At 37.9% G+C, this 18131-nt stretch overlaps 1 protein-coding gene across 3 annotated transcripts; it reads right to left on the reverse strand.

Annotated features, from left to right (window-relative positions):
• Window positions 1–1805: 1805 nt before the first annotated feature.
• Window positions 1806–17578, reverse strand: mpv17l2 (MPV17 mitochondrial inner membrane protein like 2). Of its 3 annotated transcripts, XM_063012360.1 has the most exons (7): window positions 17283–17578; window positions 16343–16504; window positions 16147–16223; window positions 14592–14720; window positions 13742–13854; window positions 4414–4824; window positions 2972–3126 (listed from the first exon to the last, which is right to left on the reverse strand). In XM_063012360.1, the coding sequence occupies exons 1-5, from the start codon at window positions 17467–17469 to the stop codon at window positions 13765–13767; spliced, it is 645 nt and encodes a 214-aa protein (XP_062868430.1). In that variant the 5' UTR covers window positions 17470–17578; the 3' UTR covers window positions 2972–3126; window positions 4414–4824; window positions 13742–13764. The 3 variants fall into 3 exon arrangements, with proteins under 3 accessions (XP_062868428.1, XP_062868430.1, XP_062868429.1); XM_063012359.1 differs by lacking the exon at window positions 17283–17578 and having other exon boundaries at window positions 16343–16834; XM_063012358.1 differs by lacking the exons at window positions 13742–13854; window positions 14592–14720; window positions 16147–16223; window positions 16343–16504; window positions 17283–17578 and adding exons at window positions 1806–1980; window positions 7194–7273.
• Between the last annotated feature and the right edge of the window lie 553 nt (window positions 17579–18131).

Here is an 18131-nt window from a genome sequence, read left to right on the forward strand (position 1 = left end):
ATATATATATATATATATATATATATATATATATATATATATATATATATATATATATATTAGGGCTGTCAAACGATTAAAATTTTTAATCGCGATTAATCTCAGAATTTTACATAGTTAATCGCGATTAATCGCATTAAAAAAAAAATCTGTGTAAATGTTATAGAAAACAAGGATTTTAAGTGAAATGTTACAATTAAAATGGTGAACACATTTTATGCTAAATGTACTGATGTTAAAAACTGCTGGGACAAGAGAAAACTGTAAGGGAGTTTTATTCACTCACATATTAGGCAGTAATACTATCCAGCAGAGACCCTCGACTTCGTATATATGTCAGATGCGCAGTTATTGTAACAGACTTTTCTGTGGTTTTATCGTGACGATGGTTTGATGGACGTTTCTACACGAAGTGAGTGTGTTTTCACTAGGGATGCATCGATACCATTTTTTCCCAACCGAGTACAAGTACATGTATTTTTGTACTCGCCGATACCTATTTAGAATGATGCAATCTGGAGCATTATGGAATAGTTTAGTTTTTAGTGTAAAATAGTGCAGTGGAACAGTTGCTTGCCATCACTAATTGTAAAAAAAAAAACACCGCACAGACATTATTGAGAAAGCTTCTGACAAGCTAACGTAAACGTTCATTAATAAACGCACGTAATTAACGTTGTGCACATCATACATGCGATGCGATTCTGCTGATTGAAATATTTACTTTAAAAAGATAATACAGTCCGATCCCATCTGAGCCGATTCTATCAGCACGTTCGTGGTTCACCTCGGTAAATCGTAAACGACTCTGAGTCGACTCCCGCTCTGTGGTAATAACCAGTATAATTAAGCCTGAGCTTTATAAGGTAAGCGAGTCACACAAAATGTTCTGTAATATTTGGTGTTTATTTACAACCGCATCATTTATTATAACAGTAAACACGGAGAGATGACTGAGAAAAGAAATTTACGCTGCGCTTACAATGAATCGATTCCTGAATCACTTGTATCGACACTGTGAACAGAGAATTGAACACAAACAGCGGTCGCTGCTTTTGTAACCGGTTTATCTTCACTGTTAGCTCTATTTTAAAGGGTTTTTTTTGTCAAACGGAACTAAATAACATTAAATGTGCGTGTGAGCGTGGTCAGTGAGAATAATTCAATCTGTCTCCCGTGGGTGAAAAATGAATCGCTTTAGTTTTAGAAGTGAAAAAATCTCGTAATGTAATTAGTGCGTTAACGGCACTATTTTTTTAAATCTCGTTAAATTGAGATTGCGTTAATGCGTTATTATCGCGTTAACTTCGACAGCCCTAATATATATATATATATATATATATATATATATATATATATATATATATATATATATATTTATGCATTTCCCCCTATTTTAGTGTAGTCAATTTGTCTTCCACTGCTGGGGGATCTCTGATTGCAGTCGAGGTGGGTATATTGCTGCTCACGCCTCCTCCGACCCACACGCAGCCCTTTGCGGAACCCTTTTTCACCAGTGCACTCTGCACAGGCACCTCTCCATCTGCTAATAAGGGTCGTTACACAGCATTTGAAGACCCCACCCACATAGTCCGGTCATCCTGCCCTAGCAGAACCGTGTCTGCTGCAGGCACTGTGAATTATGCCCGCTAGATGGCGACCGGTGACAATGCCGAGTTTCGACTGAGGAGTTCAGAATCTCGGCGCTGGTGTTTTAAATATGTTGGTTAAACTGCACTTTTTTAAAGATGTAGAACAAACATAAACACATAAACAGGTGTTACAGATTCAAAACCACACAGCTGTTGTAATAAGATTTTAATCACAATTTTTAAATATACAAAACATTTTTACAACTACTTTAAAACTAAGTTCATTTTGTCCTTAATTCGTATAAAGGTTCTTTTTTGGTGCACACTTCTCCAGAGTCTTTTATTTTGGAGGGTATTTGGCAAATGGTGAATCCTCATTCATTTTGTTCTAATAGAAAAAACAGAATAATAATGAAAAATGAAAAATGAAAAACAGTTTGGTTGACTTGTGGTAATTCAATGAAAAGTAACAATATATGCAGCTACAGTTGAATGTGTACAGACACCTAAGCTAAAGACTTTTTTTTACTAAAAAGTATGCAGATAAACAGATGGACTACAGTCAGTAATTGTAGAACTACAAAGTGCTTCTATATAGTAAGTGGAGCTGATAAAATGGACAGTGAGTGTAGAAACAAGGAGGTGGTTTTAATGTTATGGCTGATCAGTGTATATGGTCCTAAGAACAAATCATTGGTCAGAAAATTAACAAAAAATAAGAAAATGCACTCCTGAGACTTCTGCCACCATTTATTTAACTGTTATTTAAAATATTTAAATGTTTGATATAAAACTCACATATGTGTAGATTTTCAAATTATCATTAAAATAAGAGTTCAAATTAAATGACAAATTAAAAAAAAGTGCAATTTTGGGTTTGGCCTATTTATTTTGCCCAGTAGTGTATGCATGGAGTAAAGGGTGAGATTTAATCTCATCTAATCCAAATAACAGCATCCCAACTGTGAAGCATGAGGCAATAACCCTAAGCATTCCTTCAAGGTGAATGTATTGTAGTGGGCTGAGCTGCAAGGCAAACAAACTTGACTTAAAAACACTATTTCTGTCAGAAGGAATGAGCTACATTTCAGGAAAGGTTTGTGAGAAGCTTGGGCAAGGTTACCCTAGACGTTTGATTCAAGTTAAGCAATTAAAAGGCACCACATACTAACACATCCGTAAAAAATCTGATATAGTAAATTAAAGTTATTATTTTTATATGAATTTTTGTGTAAACAAACTACTTACGATGCAAAATGTATGGTAACACAAAATATGTGGAGTCTTTAGCCTAGGTGTTTGAAGCCTAGGTATATTTTGCCTCAACTGTATGTGTAATGTTAAACTACAGGGTGTGACCAAAGTAAACACAACCTCACCATTGGTAGATCATCCAGCCTTTCGAATGGTTGATTCCTGGAACTAATGACTTTGGCGATCACAAGAACAAGTAGCAAAGCCAGAATTATAAAGAATATGCAGAGGATGGCCACAAGACCAGGGTTTGTAGCCAAGCTGTTTACTTCTGTATTTCCTGGAGATATGTAAAAGGATAAAAGACAACATATTCAGAATACAAAGATGGGAGTTCTAACTGTCAGTCTGTTACACTGGTATTATAAGTTAAATTAAACATACACCGACCAGGCATAACATGACCACTGACACTGATCTCTTCATCACGGCACCTGTTAGTGGGTGGGATACAAAGTGAACATTTTATCCTCAAACTTTATGTGTAAGAAGCATGAAAAATGAGTTTGATAAGGGCCAAATTGTGGTGGCTAGACGACTGGGTCAGAGCATCTCCAAAACTGCAGCTCTTGTGTGGTGTTCCCATTCTGCAGTGGTCCAATGAAGGAAGAGTGGTAAACCGGCGACAGGGTCATGGGCGGCCAAGGCTCATTGATGCACGTGGGGAGCGAAGGCTGGCCCGTGTGGTCCCATCCAACAGACGAGCTACTGTAGCTCAGATTGCTGAAGAAGTTAATGCTGGTTCTGATAGAAAGGTGTCAGACTCCATGCCTCATGGCAGCAAAAGGGGGGCCAACACAATATTAGGAAGGTGGTCATAATGTTATGCCTATTCGGTGTATATGCAATGATTTGTAACTTGTCTGGTGGTGGTTAGGTAAGGCACTGCTTTCTAGCTTTAAATACCTGTATGAGTACAGGTCAAAAAAGGGTCAGGGTCAAAAAAAGATGGATGCATGCTCTAGATATGGGCCCAGTCCATTGACATCTCTGTACCAAAGATGAAAAGGATCACCCAGACTGTTATTAACAAGAAGTCCAAAAGCTAAGGTCTGTCATGGTATGGGGGTTGAGTCAGTGCCCTTGGCAAAGGTCGTTTACACTTCTGTGATGACAGCATTAATGCAGAAAAGTACATTGAGATCTTAGAGCAACATATGCTGCCAAGCATTTCTCAACAAGACAATGCAAAACCACATGCGGCACACATTACAAAGGCATGGCTGCGGAGGAAGAGGGTACGGGTACTGGACTAGCCTGCCTGCAGTCCTGACCTGTCCCCAATAGAGAATGTGTGGGGACTTTTGAAACGAAAAATGTGACAACGACATCTAAAACACAAGCAAAATTACAAAGTGGTAAATGCTTTACTGTTCCAACTTTTTTTTAAATGCAAGAATGGGTTTTTATTAATAAATGAAATGAAGTTGACCAGACAGAACATGAAGTATCATACTGGGTTCATACTGTCTGCATAGCATTATTAGCATACTGTAGATCAATACTACAGTAGAAACCTCCACTTTGGAAACAGTGAATTAATGTGTAAGATTTTTGAACACTGTACCTGTGGTTGCCTTTATCTTAGTTGACGCTGCAGATTTACTGGGCTCAGTAGAAGAGACCGAGATGGATGTTAACACAGATGTTTTGGTAATGTTAGATTCAGTGGTTCCAGTGCTTTCATTTCTGCCAGCCAATGTTGTTTCTGTTTCTTTAGTGATGGTACTGCTTTCTTGATGGGGAGTTGTGTGAGACTCTGAAGGGTTTCCTGACACTGTTGAATGAGTGCTCGTTGAGAGAGTCGAAGAGGTTTTGGACTGTGATTCGGTTGTAGAATTAATTGTAGTTGCTTTGTCAGTGGTGGATTTAAGTGTTGGTGTTGTTAGGTGATGTGTTTCAGCAGTGGTTTCTTTTAGTGTGGGAGTGATAGTGGTGTCAGAGAATGATACAGGAGAAGTTGTGATCTTATCTTGAGCTGTAGAAACAGAGATAAAAGTTAAAACAGTTTGCATATGCATTAACAACCAATGATTTTCACTAACTACTTTATTCAGCTTAAGTGGTTTTATGACCAATCAGAAACAGAAGTGCAAATCAGAAATAATCATGTGATTCCAAACAGGTGATGTCAACAGGTGATTGTAATCATGGTTTGGTACAAAAGCAGCATCCAGGAAAGGCTGAGTCTTTGATGAGCAAAGATGATCAGAGGATCTCCAGTTTGTCGACAAATGTGTGAGAAAATGATTGAAATGTTTAAAACCAATGTACATCAAAGAAAGATTGGAAAGGATTTGCATATTTCTCCCTCTACAGTGCATAATATCATTAAACCATTCAGGGAATCGGGAGGAATTTCAGTGCATAAAGGCCAAGGGCGCAAGCTTAAGCTGAACGCTTATGATCTTTGATCTCTCAGACGGCACTGCATCAAGAACCGCCACTCAACAATAGCTGATACCTTTGTCAAGCACTACAATACAGAGTTACATGCACAAATGCCACTTAAAACTTTACTGTGCAAAAAAGAAGCCTTAGGTTAACCATGTCCAGAAGCAGCGTCGACTTCTCTGGACTCTGAGGCATCTAGGATGGACCATCACACAATGGAAATGTGTATTGTGGTCAGCTGAATCAGCATTCCAGGTCTTTTTTGGAAAAAATGGACACCGTGTGCTCCAGACCAAAGTCAAAAAGGACCATCCAGACTGTTCTCAGCAACAAGTCAAAAAGCCAGGGTCTGTCATGGTATAGGACCACAGAACATCGTTTCTGTCTTTCAGCCCATCTTTGCATAAGGTTGCCTTTCTTGATGCAGCGGTGTACTGTTAATGACAAAGATTGTCCAAAGTACTCCATCATCGTAGCAATAAGGTTTCTCAAACAATACCATTTGAGGGCTTGATGTTCCCTAACTCCCTGAATCTTTTAATCATATTATGAACTGTACATAATGACAGACCTAAATTCTTTGCAATCTTGTGATGAGAAACATTGTATTTGAACCTACGGACAAGTTAGGCACAAAGTGGTGAACCATGACCCATTTTTGAAATGACTAAGCCTTTGGCAGATGCTCTTTTTAAACACACTTTCTAACCTCACCTGTTACCAGTTTAACTGCCAATTGTGGAATCATCCAGAACAGTGTTGCTTGTATTATCTTTGCTACATTATATTGTTTTTTTTATACTGTATATATTTACAAAATACAATTGGGTTTGTCAGTGAATACACTAAAATATTTTAATAATTAACACTTTACAGCTGTCCCAGCTTTTCTGGAACAAAAAAACACATCATATACAAAGCACACTTTATACACCGACCAGGCATAACATTATGACCACTGACAAGTGAACTGAATAACACTGATTATCTCTTCATCACAGCACCTGTTAGTGGGTGGGATATATTAGGCAGCAAGTGAACATTTTATCCTCAAAGTTGATGTGTTAGAAGCAGGAAAAATGGTCAAGTGTAAGGATTTGAGCCAGTTTGACAAGGACCAAATTATAATGGCTAGACGACTGGGTCAGAGCGTCTCTAAAACTGCAGCTCTTGTGGGGTGTTCCCGGTCTGCAGTGGTCAGTGTCTATCAAAAGTGGTCCAAGGAAGGAACAGTGGTAAACCGGCGACAGGGTCATGGGCGGCCAAGGCTCATTGATGCACGTGTGGAGCAAAGGATCCAGCAGACGAGCTACTGTAGCTCAAATTGCTGAAGAAGTAAGTGCTGGTTCTGATAGAGAGGTGTCAGGCTCCATGCCTCGACAGGTCAGCAAAAGGGGGACCAACATAATATTAGGAAGGTGGACAATGTTATGCCTGAACAGTGTACTTATAAATACAATGAAATGTATGCTTTTATAAACATTACTAAAAGAAACAGGATAGGGGAAAAGGTATTTTAACACCACAAATTAACATTGAACCTGTGTTGTAAAGCTGTTGCTGGTAGTTACATCTTTAGGACATCTAATTTAGGACATAATTAGCCTATCAAAGCAATGTGGTTATGTGGTTTCATTTTGACCTGTACTTTTTGGCACATTACCTTCAGTTCCTCAAAGTTATGAGTGTTTTTCCTGAAATAAACACCCATGATACACATCTGATAGTTGCTGCCTTATAAACTTATGAAAAACCATCACTTTAAGAAAGCATTTGTTAAAAAAACGTCCATACACCACCACCACCAATTTATAACCTAAACTGAGCATATTACTAAATGTAACATGTTAAATTAACTTCAATTTCCATACCTAACATAACTGAAAATATTATGTACATAAATAGTAGTACACCAGTCACATCGGTTTAAGAAAAAAGCTTAACAAATCTTACCTTGAGATATGCTTGAAGCAATTATTAAAACTAGAACTGCAGGTATCATTTTAGACATATTGCTAAAACCCTGGTATGCAACATAGAGCAGAAATGAAACAGTTGATAAGAGACAGGAACCACAGTCTGAACAGGATGTGGAAATGAAACAGAGGTGTGGTTTTCTCTACAAAAACATATTAACAACCTGTGACTATGGTTAGTCAATGTTTGCACTGGTATAATATTTTATATTATAAGAGGGATCAAATAAAATGTGGACTGATTTTTTTTTTTTTAATGAATAATGCATAACTGAATGTTCATGTCTTTATTAAACTTCTATTAGCAGAAGTAATATTTACTGTAGCTGCAGACTTGTACTAAGATTCTTCATCTACACATCAGTTGGGTAAAGGTCTGGATTCTTCTTTAACTATTAAAAGAAAATAAACCTTCCATTAACGCATTTGGTACTGCTGTGTGTCTTATTTTGCCTAAGCTTTAAATGATGGACTGTTGCCATTAATTTTTTTTCATATACAACCCCAAATCAGAAAAGGTTGGGACAGTATGGAAAATGCAAATAAAATAAAAATGCAGTGTTCCTTACATTTACATTTTTTAAATATATATATATTTTTATTTATGCATTTTCTCCCCTTTATCTCCTTTTTAGCGCGTCCAATTGCCCGATTGCGTCATGCTTCCTCTCCACCAATGCCGATCCCTGCTCTGATTGAGGAGAACGAAGCTAACCCACGCCCCCTCCGACATGTGGGCAGCATGCCGTATGCATCTTATCACCTACACTTTGACAAGTGCAGTGCAGCTCAGCGTTGTGTACGGAGAGACACACCCTGAGAGCACTCTTTTCTCATCTCTGAGAGACAGTCATGAGAGACAGAGACCCCATCCGGCTTAGACCCGCCCATATCTGAACAACAGGCCAATCGTTATTCATGTGGCATATATTGCCCAGAAAAAAAGTATTATTGATTGTAAGGGTTCCCAAAGGAGGCTCAACCAAGTATACACTTCAGAATGTTGCTCCTATCAAACTAACACAAATACTGGGTTGTGACCACTGTTTATCTCTTAAAGGGTCCTGAGTAGAGTTTGATAGGTTCAAGTATCAATCAATCAAGTTCAAGTTTGCTGTACAGCTACATATGACCTGGGGACCTGATCCTTACCTCTGGTCACTGTCTGTGAGGAGTAATGTGCGTTTTCTTTCACTTCCTAAAACATGCAGGTGGTTGACTGCCAGTTTTGAATTTTCTGTGTGTGAGTGTTGCTTTGCAATTGAATGGAATCCGGTCCAGTGTGTATCCCTGATTTTTGTGGTACTATTGTTTCTGGGTGATGCCGTATTCATTGACCAAGATGAAGCAGTTAGTTTATATTAATGAATAAATTGTTTAAGCAAATTGTGTCATAGACATACAGTTTGGATGATGCTAAACTGGTGGATATGAGTTTCTCTTAACAGATTAGTGCTAAAATAAAACAAGCATGTAAGGGAAAAAAGCAAATGGTACAAATTAAAACCCTGAATGCTTACACAAATATAGCGAAACTAAAATATATGTCTGTCTATCTATCTATCAAATGGAATCAGTTTTATAAAACATTGTATGGACAGACAAATCACAGTGTAAACATCCAGACATGCATGGACTTTTTATGCCTGGTGAAAGACAAATAAAGCATCTCATAAAAACATTACACCAACAGTTAAACGTGGCACTGGGGATCCTTTGCTGTAACCTGAACAACATGCTGTTTTTAGGAAATTAAACTAAACTACACATTTTAGAACGTTCTGGAACTGAACAGTCACTGAAATGCAGCAAGACAATCAGAAATATCCAAGCAAGGTTACCCAGAATGTACACCGATCAGCCAAAACATTAAAACCACCTCCTTGTTTCTACACTCACTGTCCATTTTATCAGCTCCACTAACCATATACAAGCACTTTGTAGTTCTACAATTACTGACAGTAGTCCATCTGTTTCTCTACATACCTTCTTTTTTTTTAGGACACAGGACCACCTGTGACACTGACATGGTGCTGGTATGAGTGGATCAGACACAGCAGTGCTGCTGGAGTTTTTAAATACCGTGTCCACTCACTGTCCACTCTATTAGACACTCCTACCTAGTTGGTTCACCTTGTAGATGTAAAGTCAGAGACGATCGCTCATCTATTGCTGCTGTTTGAGTTGGTCATCTTCTAGACCTTCATCAGTGGTCACAGGACGCTGCCCATGGGGCGCTGTTAGCTGGATATTTTTGGTTGGTGGACTATTCTCAGACCAGCAGTGACAGTGAGGTGTTTAAAAACTCCAGCAGCGCTGCTGTGTCTGATCCACTCATACCAGCACAACACACACCAACACACCAACACCATGTCAGTGTCACTGCAGTGCTGAGAATGATCCACAACCTAAATAATACCTACTCTGTAGTGGTCCTGTGGGGGTCCTGACCATTGAAGAACAAGGTGAAAGGGGGCTAACAAAGCATGCAGGGAAACAGATGGACTACAGTCAGTAATTGTTGAACTACAAAATGGAGCTGATAAAATGGACAGTGAGTGTAGAAACAAGGAGGTGGTTTTAATGTTATGGCTGATCGGTGTATAGTACATAACTGCTTATTCAAAGTCATAACTTGCAGTGTGTATGATTAAAATGGCATTCACTGACAATAATCACAATAATAATAAAAAATAAAATTACAGCAAGGCGGAACAAGGTTTTTATAAAGAGTTAAAATAAAAATGCAAGGTAACAACTGGCTGTTGTAGAAAGTAAAAGCAGTAACTGTTTAAAAATGCTGGGTCATTACCACAGTCATACAGCTGTCAGCTGCACCTGGGGGGCTCCAACAACCAGTTGTGCAGTTTGATTTAAATATATAACTACAAACACACAGAACACTGTATTACACAATACCTTTGCACTATGGTCAAAAGTGTATGAACATCTACATATAAACTTGACCATGCAACTCTAAAGCCATATGAATCAATATGGAATCACTCCGACTTTGAGGCTAAAGCAGCCTGTTGTTTTGTACACTTTGTAACAGATGCAGTGGGGGTCATGTGACAGTGTAGGGTAATACATAGGAAGGAAGAAGGGCATCTTAGTTGCAGTTCATGTTATCTGTCATTCAATACATTTGTTCCTACCCCCTACCATACCACCTACCATATAGAAGCACTTTGTAGTTCTACAATTACTGACTGTAGTCCATCTGTTTCTCTGCATTCTTTGTTAACTTTGTTAACTTGGGTGGTGGATCGTTCTCAGCACTGCAGTGACACTGACATGGTGGTGGTGTGTTAGTGTGTGTTGTGCTGGTATGAGTGGATAAGACACCGCAGTGCTGATGGAGTTTTTAAACACCTCACTGTCACTGCTGGACTGAGAATAGTCCACCAACCAAAAACATCAAGCCGACAGCGTCCTGTGGCCACTGATGAAGGTCTAGAAGATGACCAACTCAAACAGCAGCAATAGATGAAAGATCGTCTCTGACTTTACATCTACAAGGTGGACCAACTAGGTAGGAGTCTCTAATAAAGCAAACAGTGAGTGGACATGGTATTTAAAAACTCCAGCAGCGCTGCTGTGTCTGTTCCTGGCCATTGAAGAACAGGGTGAAAGCAGGCTAAAAAAGGTATGTAGAGAAATAGATGGATTACAGTCAGTAATTGTAGAACTACAAAGTGCTCCTATATGGTAAGTGAAGCTGATAAAATGGACAGTGAGTGTAGAAACAAAGAGGTGGTTTTAATGTTATTGCTGATCAGTGTATAAGTCTCTCAGAATACTAAAAATGAAAACTAGCAGTTCACAGGTCAGAGGCTTCATTTGATTGTCCAGCAATCTGTGACAGCCATGAGATATAAACTCACAATTTTATGGTCACTAACAGAGAACCTGCTAAGCTATTGCTGCCATGTATGTTAATAGCCTGTTACATCCTAACAATCCCAGTAACACAAAAAAACAACTACTGTATATTCAGATCTCTTTTAATTCAGATTTATTTTAAACACCTTCAGTTTACCTCAACCTTTACACATGTACTTTACTGGTAATTTACCAGGTAGAAGATTAATTGTAAATGCATAGTGAAAATTTATCCAAATCGTTTACTTAATTTCTTGGTTAGGTTTTTTAAAAATAAGTCACTTATATTAGTGCACTTACTTTGGTTCTCTTGCTTTTAATTGAGTGATTTATTGGTAAACATCAACATTATACACTGTAGTTGGAAATTATACAACTTTAGTTAAATTAACATAGAATTATCATTTTATAGATTTTTAAGAAATGTTCTTTTTTTAATTTGTTGTAAACAATTACAAGAACAATCAATAATTTCTGTACAAATTACAAATATCTATATAAATATGTGATTTACAGTGGTGTTCAAAAAAATAGCAGTCCAACACCATGAACTTGATAAATCAATGTTTTTAGTACATAGCAAAAAAATTACTTGAAAGTGTAGTAGAGTATTGAAAACAAAACAAACTCAACAATCTGAATAATCGAAGCATTGATTGAAAGGGGGTTGTTCAAAATAATAGCAGCGAGTTCAATTGGTGAAGTCCTTCATTCTGCAGAAGAACGGGTGTCAATTTTGGCCCTTATTTAATGTAGGAGGGGGCAAATGTTGCACAGGTTGGTCATAGCGCATTTCCTTCTGAAATACTGGGTAAAATGGGTTGTTCCAGACATTGTTCTGATGAACAGCGTACTTTGATTAAAAAGTTGATTGTAGAGGGAAAAAACATACAGTGAAGTAAAGTGAATTATTGGCTGCTCAGCTAAAATGATCTCAAATGCTTTGAAGTGACAACCAAAACCTGAAAGACGCAGAAGGAAGCGTGGAACTACTGTTCGAATGGATCGAAGAATAGCCAAAATATGAAAGGCTCAGCCAATGATCACCTCCAGAAAGATCAAGGACCATCTGAAGTTACCAGTGAGCACAGAAGATGATTACATGAAGCCAATTTACCAGCAAGAACTCCTTACAAAGTCCCGTTGTTAAGATAAAGACACGTCCTGAATGGGTTCAAATTGACCAAGGAACACATTGACTAGTCCAAAGAGAAATGGCTCAACATTTTGTGGACTGATGAAAGCAAAATTGTTCTTTTTGGGTCTAGTGGACGTAGACAGTATGTCAGACGACCCTTTAGCACTGAATTCAAGCCAAAATTCACTGTGAAGACAGTAAAGCACGGTGGTACAAAATGATGATATGGGATGTTTCTCATACAATGGCGTTATGCCTATTTATCACATACGAGGGATCATGGATCAATTTAAATATATCAGAATACTTGAGGAGATCATGTTGCCCTATGTCGAAGAAGAAATGTCCTTAAAATGGGTGTTTCAACATGACAATGACCCAAAACATCTTGGTTACAGACAAACAAGATTGAGGTAATAGAGTGGCCAGCCCAATCCCCTGACTTCAATCCCATAGAGAACTTGAGAACTTGTGCGCTGACATCTGAAACACGTTTTTTGAGGCAAAACCCAAAAATGCAGAAGAACTGTGGAATGTCGTCTAATCATCCTGGACTGGAATACCTGTTTAGAGGTGCCAGAAGTTGGTTGACTCCATGCAACACAGATCTCGGAAACAATTGTTATGCCACTGAATATTAGTTCAGTAATTTAAAGTAAAGTGAAACCTCAAACATTTTCAGTTTATAGATAAATTTTTTGAGTTTTTAAAGAAAAATGCTGGCACTGCTATTTTTTTTGAACAGCCTAATATTAATTTTTCTTAACTTTCTGTAAAGGATGAACACAAACTGGCAAAATGTTGTTAATGTTTTGATTTAGAATTGAAGGTGTAGTATTTTCAGTGCATTTGCATTTATGGAAATAAAAGTTATTATAATGATTTTGCACTTTGTTCACTTTTTTTTAAATCACTGCTATTTTTTTAACACTACTGTACATACAGAGATAAACTGTAAATTGGAATCCATTAAATCACTGTAATTGTTTACAGTAATTAGCAACACATTTTTTACTGTAGATTCTTAAATCTCTGTCACTGTAATAAATCAAACAGAGTCAAGAGCAGTCAGTGGTTAGATTAGATAATATAGTTACAGAGAAAGTGACTTAGGACTGACAAGGAATCAGTCTTAGATATACCACACTAGGTAGGCTAGCTTGGACCCAGAGATAACCGTTAAGCATTAGTAAGAAAGACAGAGACCCACACTTAACAACACATTTCGATGTACGTGAATGGTGCAAATCTGGGAAATATAATAGTATAGTTAAGCAGGTAAGGTCAGGACCTATAAGCCTGGCTACACATATTTTAAGCAGTTCAGCACAGGGATATGAACCCCTTCACCATAATTCTTCAGAGCTAAATTCAGAGCTAAAAGATAAATAACTTTCTAAAACATTAACAAATGATTGACCTGCTGAATCAATATTACATATAATAAGAAACCAACGATAATAATAAGAAACGAAACTTAAGTAATCACAATATCAGTGCACCTGAAATTCAGGCTAAATGTTGTCTACAGCTTCTCATCTGGGGGTTTTCCAGAGGAAAGTGGAAGTGATGATTCCTGTTGATCTGGTCCCGGGTTATCAACGAGTTGAACATCCTGTCAAAAAAATAACCAAATATTAAAAGGTATGTATTGTATGTTCTTGGGTCAATGGCAAAAGTTTTAAGAAAATGTGAAGAAAGGTTTCATGAAAAGATGGGTTACATTGGTGTATTAAATTATTATTATTATTATTATTATGTTTTGTATCTGCAATTATCTTTTTAATATAAGGGTGACTGTTTTGACTTGTTGCTTCAACAATTAAGCTAATTAAGTAATGGTCTCTAATTTTTTATTTTAAAATTCAAGAAACCATCAAAAAACGAATCTTATTTAACTGTGGTCATCAGTATCCTTTTGGAAAGTGACAAGCTGGCTGCAAATGTAGTGGTAGTAGTACCTCAAAACAGACTGAAATAAAAGAAAAATACCTAATGACCATGCCAAAAGAGTGGTAAAGAGCAGTTTTGAGAGAGGAAGACAGGTTCAGTTCTAGCTTTACTTGGAAAAGATGCTTTAAGCACAGTGCACAGTCATGCTGGAACCCAAAAATGCTCTCCTCAGAGCCACAAAGCTAAAAAGTGTATACTTTATTTAATAGAAACAGCTCAATTAGGAACAGTGTCGACATATTTGTGGCAAGACTTTGTAAGTAAAAATGTATTTACATTATAAAGACTGAAAAGGACTGAAATAGTTTATGTATTGTGTATATAATAATAAAAAACAGACAATTTATGCAGTCATGTCATCTGCTCAAAATCCAAATCTTATTTGAACTAAAAACTTACCCTGTGTCTGAGATATGAGAGGTAGGTGTCCCATCCCAGTGTAACTGTATTTACATACAAGACCCGGAACTTGGCTGGCAAGAAATAGAAGTTAATCATCTGTGCGGTGGGCCATACACACCAGTCCGCCTAGAAAAGAAAAAGAATTAAACATGTATTTAATATGCATTTTAACATGTGTTTCTTCCTTTTGACTATTATTGATTTAACTTAATGTACAAACCCCATTTATGTTGATCCCCTAGATCCCCTTTCCTGTTAATGCCACTTTTTAATTGTTTGGGAAATTCAAGTGGATTTTTGCCTGTTCTTGCTTGATACAAGACTTCAGCTGCTTAACAGTCCATGGTCAGTGGTGTTCGGGTCTCCTCTTCATGATGTGCCATATATTTTCAGTAAAAGACTGGTTTGGGTTGCAGGCAAGCCAGTAAAGGACTGGCACTCTGTGTCTACAATGCCATGCTATTGTAGCACATATGGAATGATGTCTGGTGTTGTTTCTTATGCTTGTGACCTTCCTGGAACAATATGCTGTGTCAATGTCAGCATATGTTTCTACACTCACTGTCCATTTTATCAGCTCCACTTACCATATAGAAGCACTTTGTAGTTCTACAATTACTGACTGTAGTCCATCTGTTTCTCTACATGCTCTGTTTTGACCTGCTTTCACCCTGTTCTTCAATGCTCAGGACCCCCACAGGACCACCACAGAGCAGGTATTATTTAGGTGGCGGATCATTCTCAGCACTGCAGTGACGCTGACATGGTGGTGGTGTGTTAGTGTGTGTTGTGCTGGTATGAGTGGATCAGACACAGCAGCGCTGCTGGAGGTTTTTAAATACTGTGTCCACTCACTGTCCACTCTGTCCACTCCTACCCAGTTGGTCCATCTTGGTGATGTAAAGTCAGAGACGATCGCTCATCTATTGTTGTTGTTTGAGTTGGTCATCTTCTAGACCTTCATCAGTGGTCACAGGACGCCGCCCACGGGGCGCTGTTGGCTGGGTATTTTTGGTTGGTGGACTATTCTTAGTCCAGTAGGGACAGTGAGGTGTTTAAAAACTCCATCAGCGCTGCTGTTTCTTATCCACTCATACCAGCAGAACACACACTAACACACCACCACCATGTCAGTGTCACTGCAGTGCTGAGATTGATCCAACACCCAAATAATACCTGCTCTGTAGTGGTCCTGTGGGGGTCCTGACCATTGAAGAACAGCATAAAAGGGGGCTAACAAAGCATGCAGAGAAACAGATGAACTACAGTCAGTAATTGTAGAACTACTAAGTTCTTCTTTAAGGTAGGTGGAACTGATAAAATGGACAGTGAGTGTAGAAACAAGGAGGTGGTTTTCTGTCTGGATGATCCATTTTATCTTTGGTTTAGCGAGAACTGAATAGAATAGATGTATGGCTTCTCTTAGCGTAATAGAGTTTCAGGTTGCTGATGCAGCAGTGGACTGTGTTAAATGAAAAAAACATTTCTGAAGCACTCCTGAGCCTAACAATGGGCAACACACAGTAAACTTGGAAAAAATTTCCATGCTTACCTTATAAAATTCCCAAAACTTCTCCTTAAATTCAGTGCAGCCTTTGACCGAGCCATTACCCTCCATCACACTCATGCCTGAAAAATGTACACATAGTTAATCACTACTAGGAGTCAATACAATACAAATACAAATACAAACTCAAAGCTACACTACATAACCAGATAAAAACAAATATAATCATAACAAATCATACCTATAAAGTACCATGCTCCAAGAAGTGGAGATGCAACAAGCTGGTCAATCAAGACTTTTCTGACAACAGTCTTTACCACTCTTCCTGAATAGACTTTGTCCAGCCAGTGATACCAGTAGTGAAGGAAAGGTCCCATGGAACAACCGACTGCAGCCATGTGCCCTAAAAATGTAGATTTAAATAATTTAAATGTTAATCTTCTCTCATGGCTGGCATGTGCTTCCTTGCAAGTCTTTGTTTCCATGGTTACAACATAAACAAGCGTTACCTTCAAATGATTCCCTACAGAAACCATACACTGTTGCGGTAATGACGGTAATGCTGGGGACAGTAATATATTGCTCAAAAACATGCATAGGTTGTACAAATATGAAAAAAAAAATTACATTTTGTTTCTTTTTAAGTTACTATAAAACTCATATCGTGATTTTTATAATGAATTGATCACTTTTTAGCCTTTTATAAGAGCAGAGAAGTTTCAAAGTCTGGGTTGGGGACAAGGCCAAAGTAGCAAAATATTGACGTTTAAATCATCATAAAAAATGGAAATCATAATTATTTTGGTATGTAATTTTTTTAGTGATGCAATGAATGATTAATACCTAAAATATCTGTTTTGTAATAAAGTATTTTTAACACAAATGTATAACCTAGGGACGTAAAAGTTCCCCCAATTGAAGAATCATGACGACACAACCCGTCCAACAAAACTACTACGCCACGACGTTGTTACAGCCGCTAATTGTGACTTATGTAATGTTATACAATACCCATACAAACTGTTTTAATGTTTCAGTTCACTTTTCTCCTCAAATGAAGTGAAACAGACACGATGTTGTGGAAAAACCTGATTGTTACATATAGTGACGTCATAAAATTCTCACAACGTTGCACAGAGGTTTTGTGGCTGTTATGAGAACAGAGCTGATTAATACAGTACCAGTACGGTTCCAGTCCCACTTCTTTTCTGGGGTGTGTCTCTTCTCTCTGCTTTGCTGTATACAATCACCCAGAGCCAGCATGCCACCACCGCTCACAATGTTGGTCACTATTAAATATTTCCCTGAAAACAGCGGCTTCCAGTAGAACGATATCCGCACCAATAAATCTTTACTCCTGGGAATCATGATTGGCTAAACTAGTGCAAAGACGACGCGTAGAAGTGGGATCATTTAACCCATGACATCCATCACCTTCCAACAAACACAAAAACTACTTCTGATAAACACCAACAACCTGATGCCATGTCTCAACGCATGTCAGTGACAAGGCTGAACAGAGGAAGTTGGAACAGTGTTGCCAACTCCTCAGTAAGGAAAGTAGCTATTGGCTGTCCTAAAAGTCGCTAAATGACGTCATTGCCTAATTTGCATATGATCCATTTGCATGTAATTGACGCTGTAGAAGAGGAATAACATCGTGGGAAAGACAAAAAGTGGGTAAAAAAACACCCTAAATATGTTTAGACCTACAAATGAACATTCTTCTGTTAATTCGTGGTTTGTTTTTGTTTTTTAAGAAAATACTGAGCTACTCTGGGCAGGGTTGCCAGATTGCGACAGTAATTTTCAGCCAAAGTGCATGAAAAAACGCCCAAAACACAGGATAAGCAGATGGTGTTTAGCATTTCACAAATAATAAACCAGTTAAACCATCATGACCTACAAATTAATATCTTAAAATGTACAGATCAGTAATTATACATTATAAAGGACAAATTTTTTGTAGCCTGTTTGTAAGTTTGTAAAATGCATTATTTGTTAGGACACACAACCCTTTGCATGTAAAT

Source organism: Trichomycterus rosablanca, chromosome 17 (assembly GCF_030014385.1).
Source record: "Trichomycterus rosablanca isolate fTriRos1 chromosome 17, fTriRos1.hap1, whole genome shotgun sequence".
NCBI classification, from domain to species: domain Eukaryota; kingdom Metazoa; phylum Chordata; class Actinopteri; order Siluriformes; family Trichomycteridae; genus Trichomycterus; species Trichomycterus rosablanca.

What these genes read in the sequence shown, in the direction of transcription:
- mpv17l2 (XM_063012358.1), bottom strand. Translation starts at nt 7,251, where the DNA reads ATGTCTAAAATGATACCTGCAGTTCTAGTTTTAATAATTGCTTCAAGC. An exon ending in TAAGATAAAGGCAACCACAG is followed by an intron (nt 3,127 to 4,413) that starts GTACAGTGTTCA and finishes ACATATCTCCAG; the next exon opens with GAAATACAGAAGTAAACAGC. An exon ending in GGCTGGATGATCTACCAATG is followed by an intron (nt 1,981 to 2,971) that starts GTGAGGTTGTGT and finishes TTTTTCTATTAG; the next exon opens with AACAAAATGAATGAGGATTC.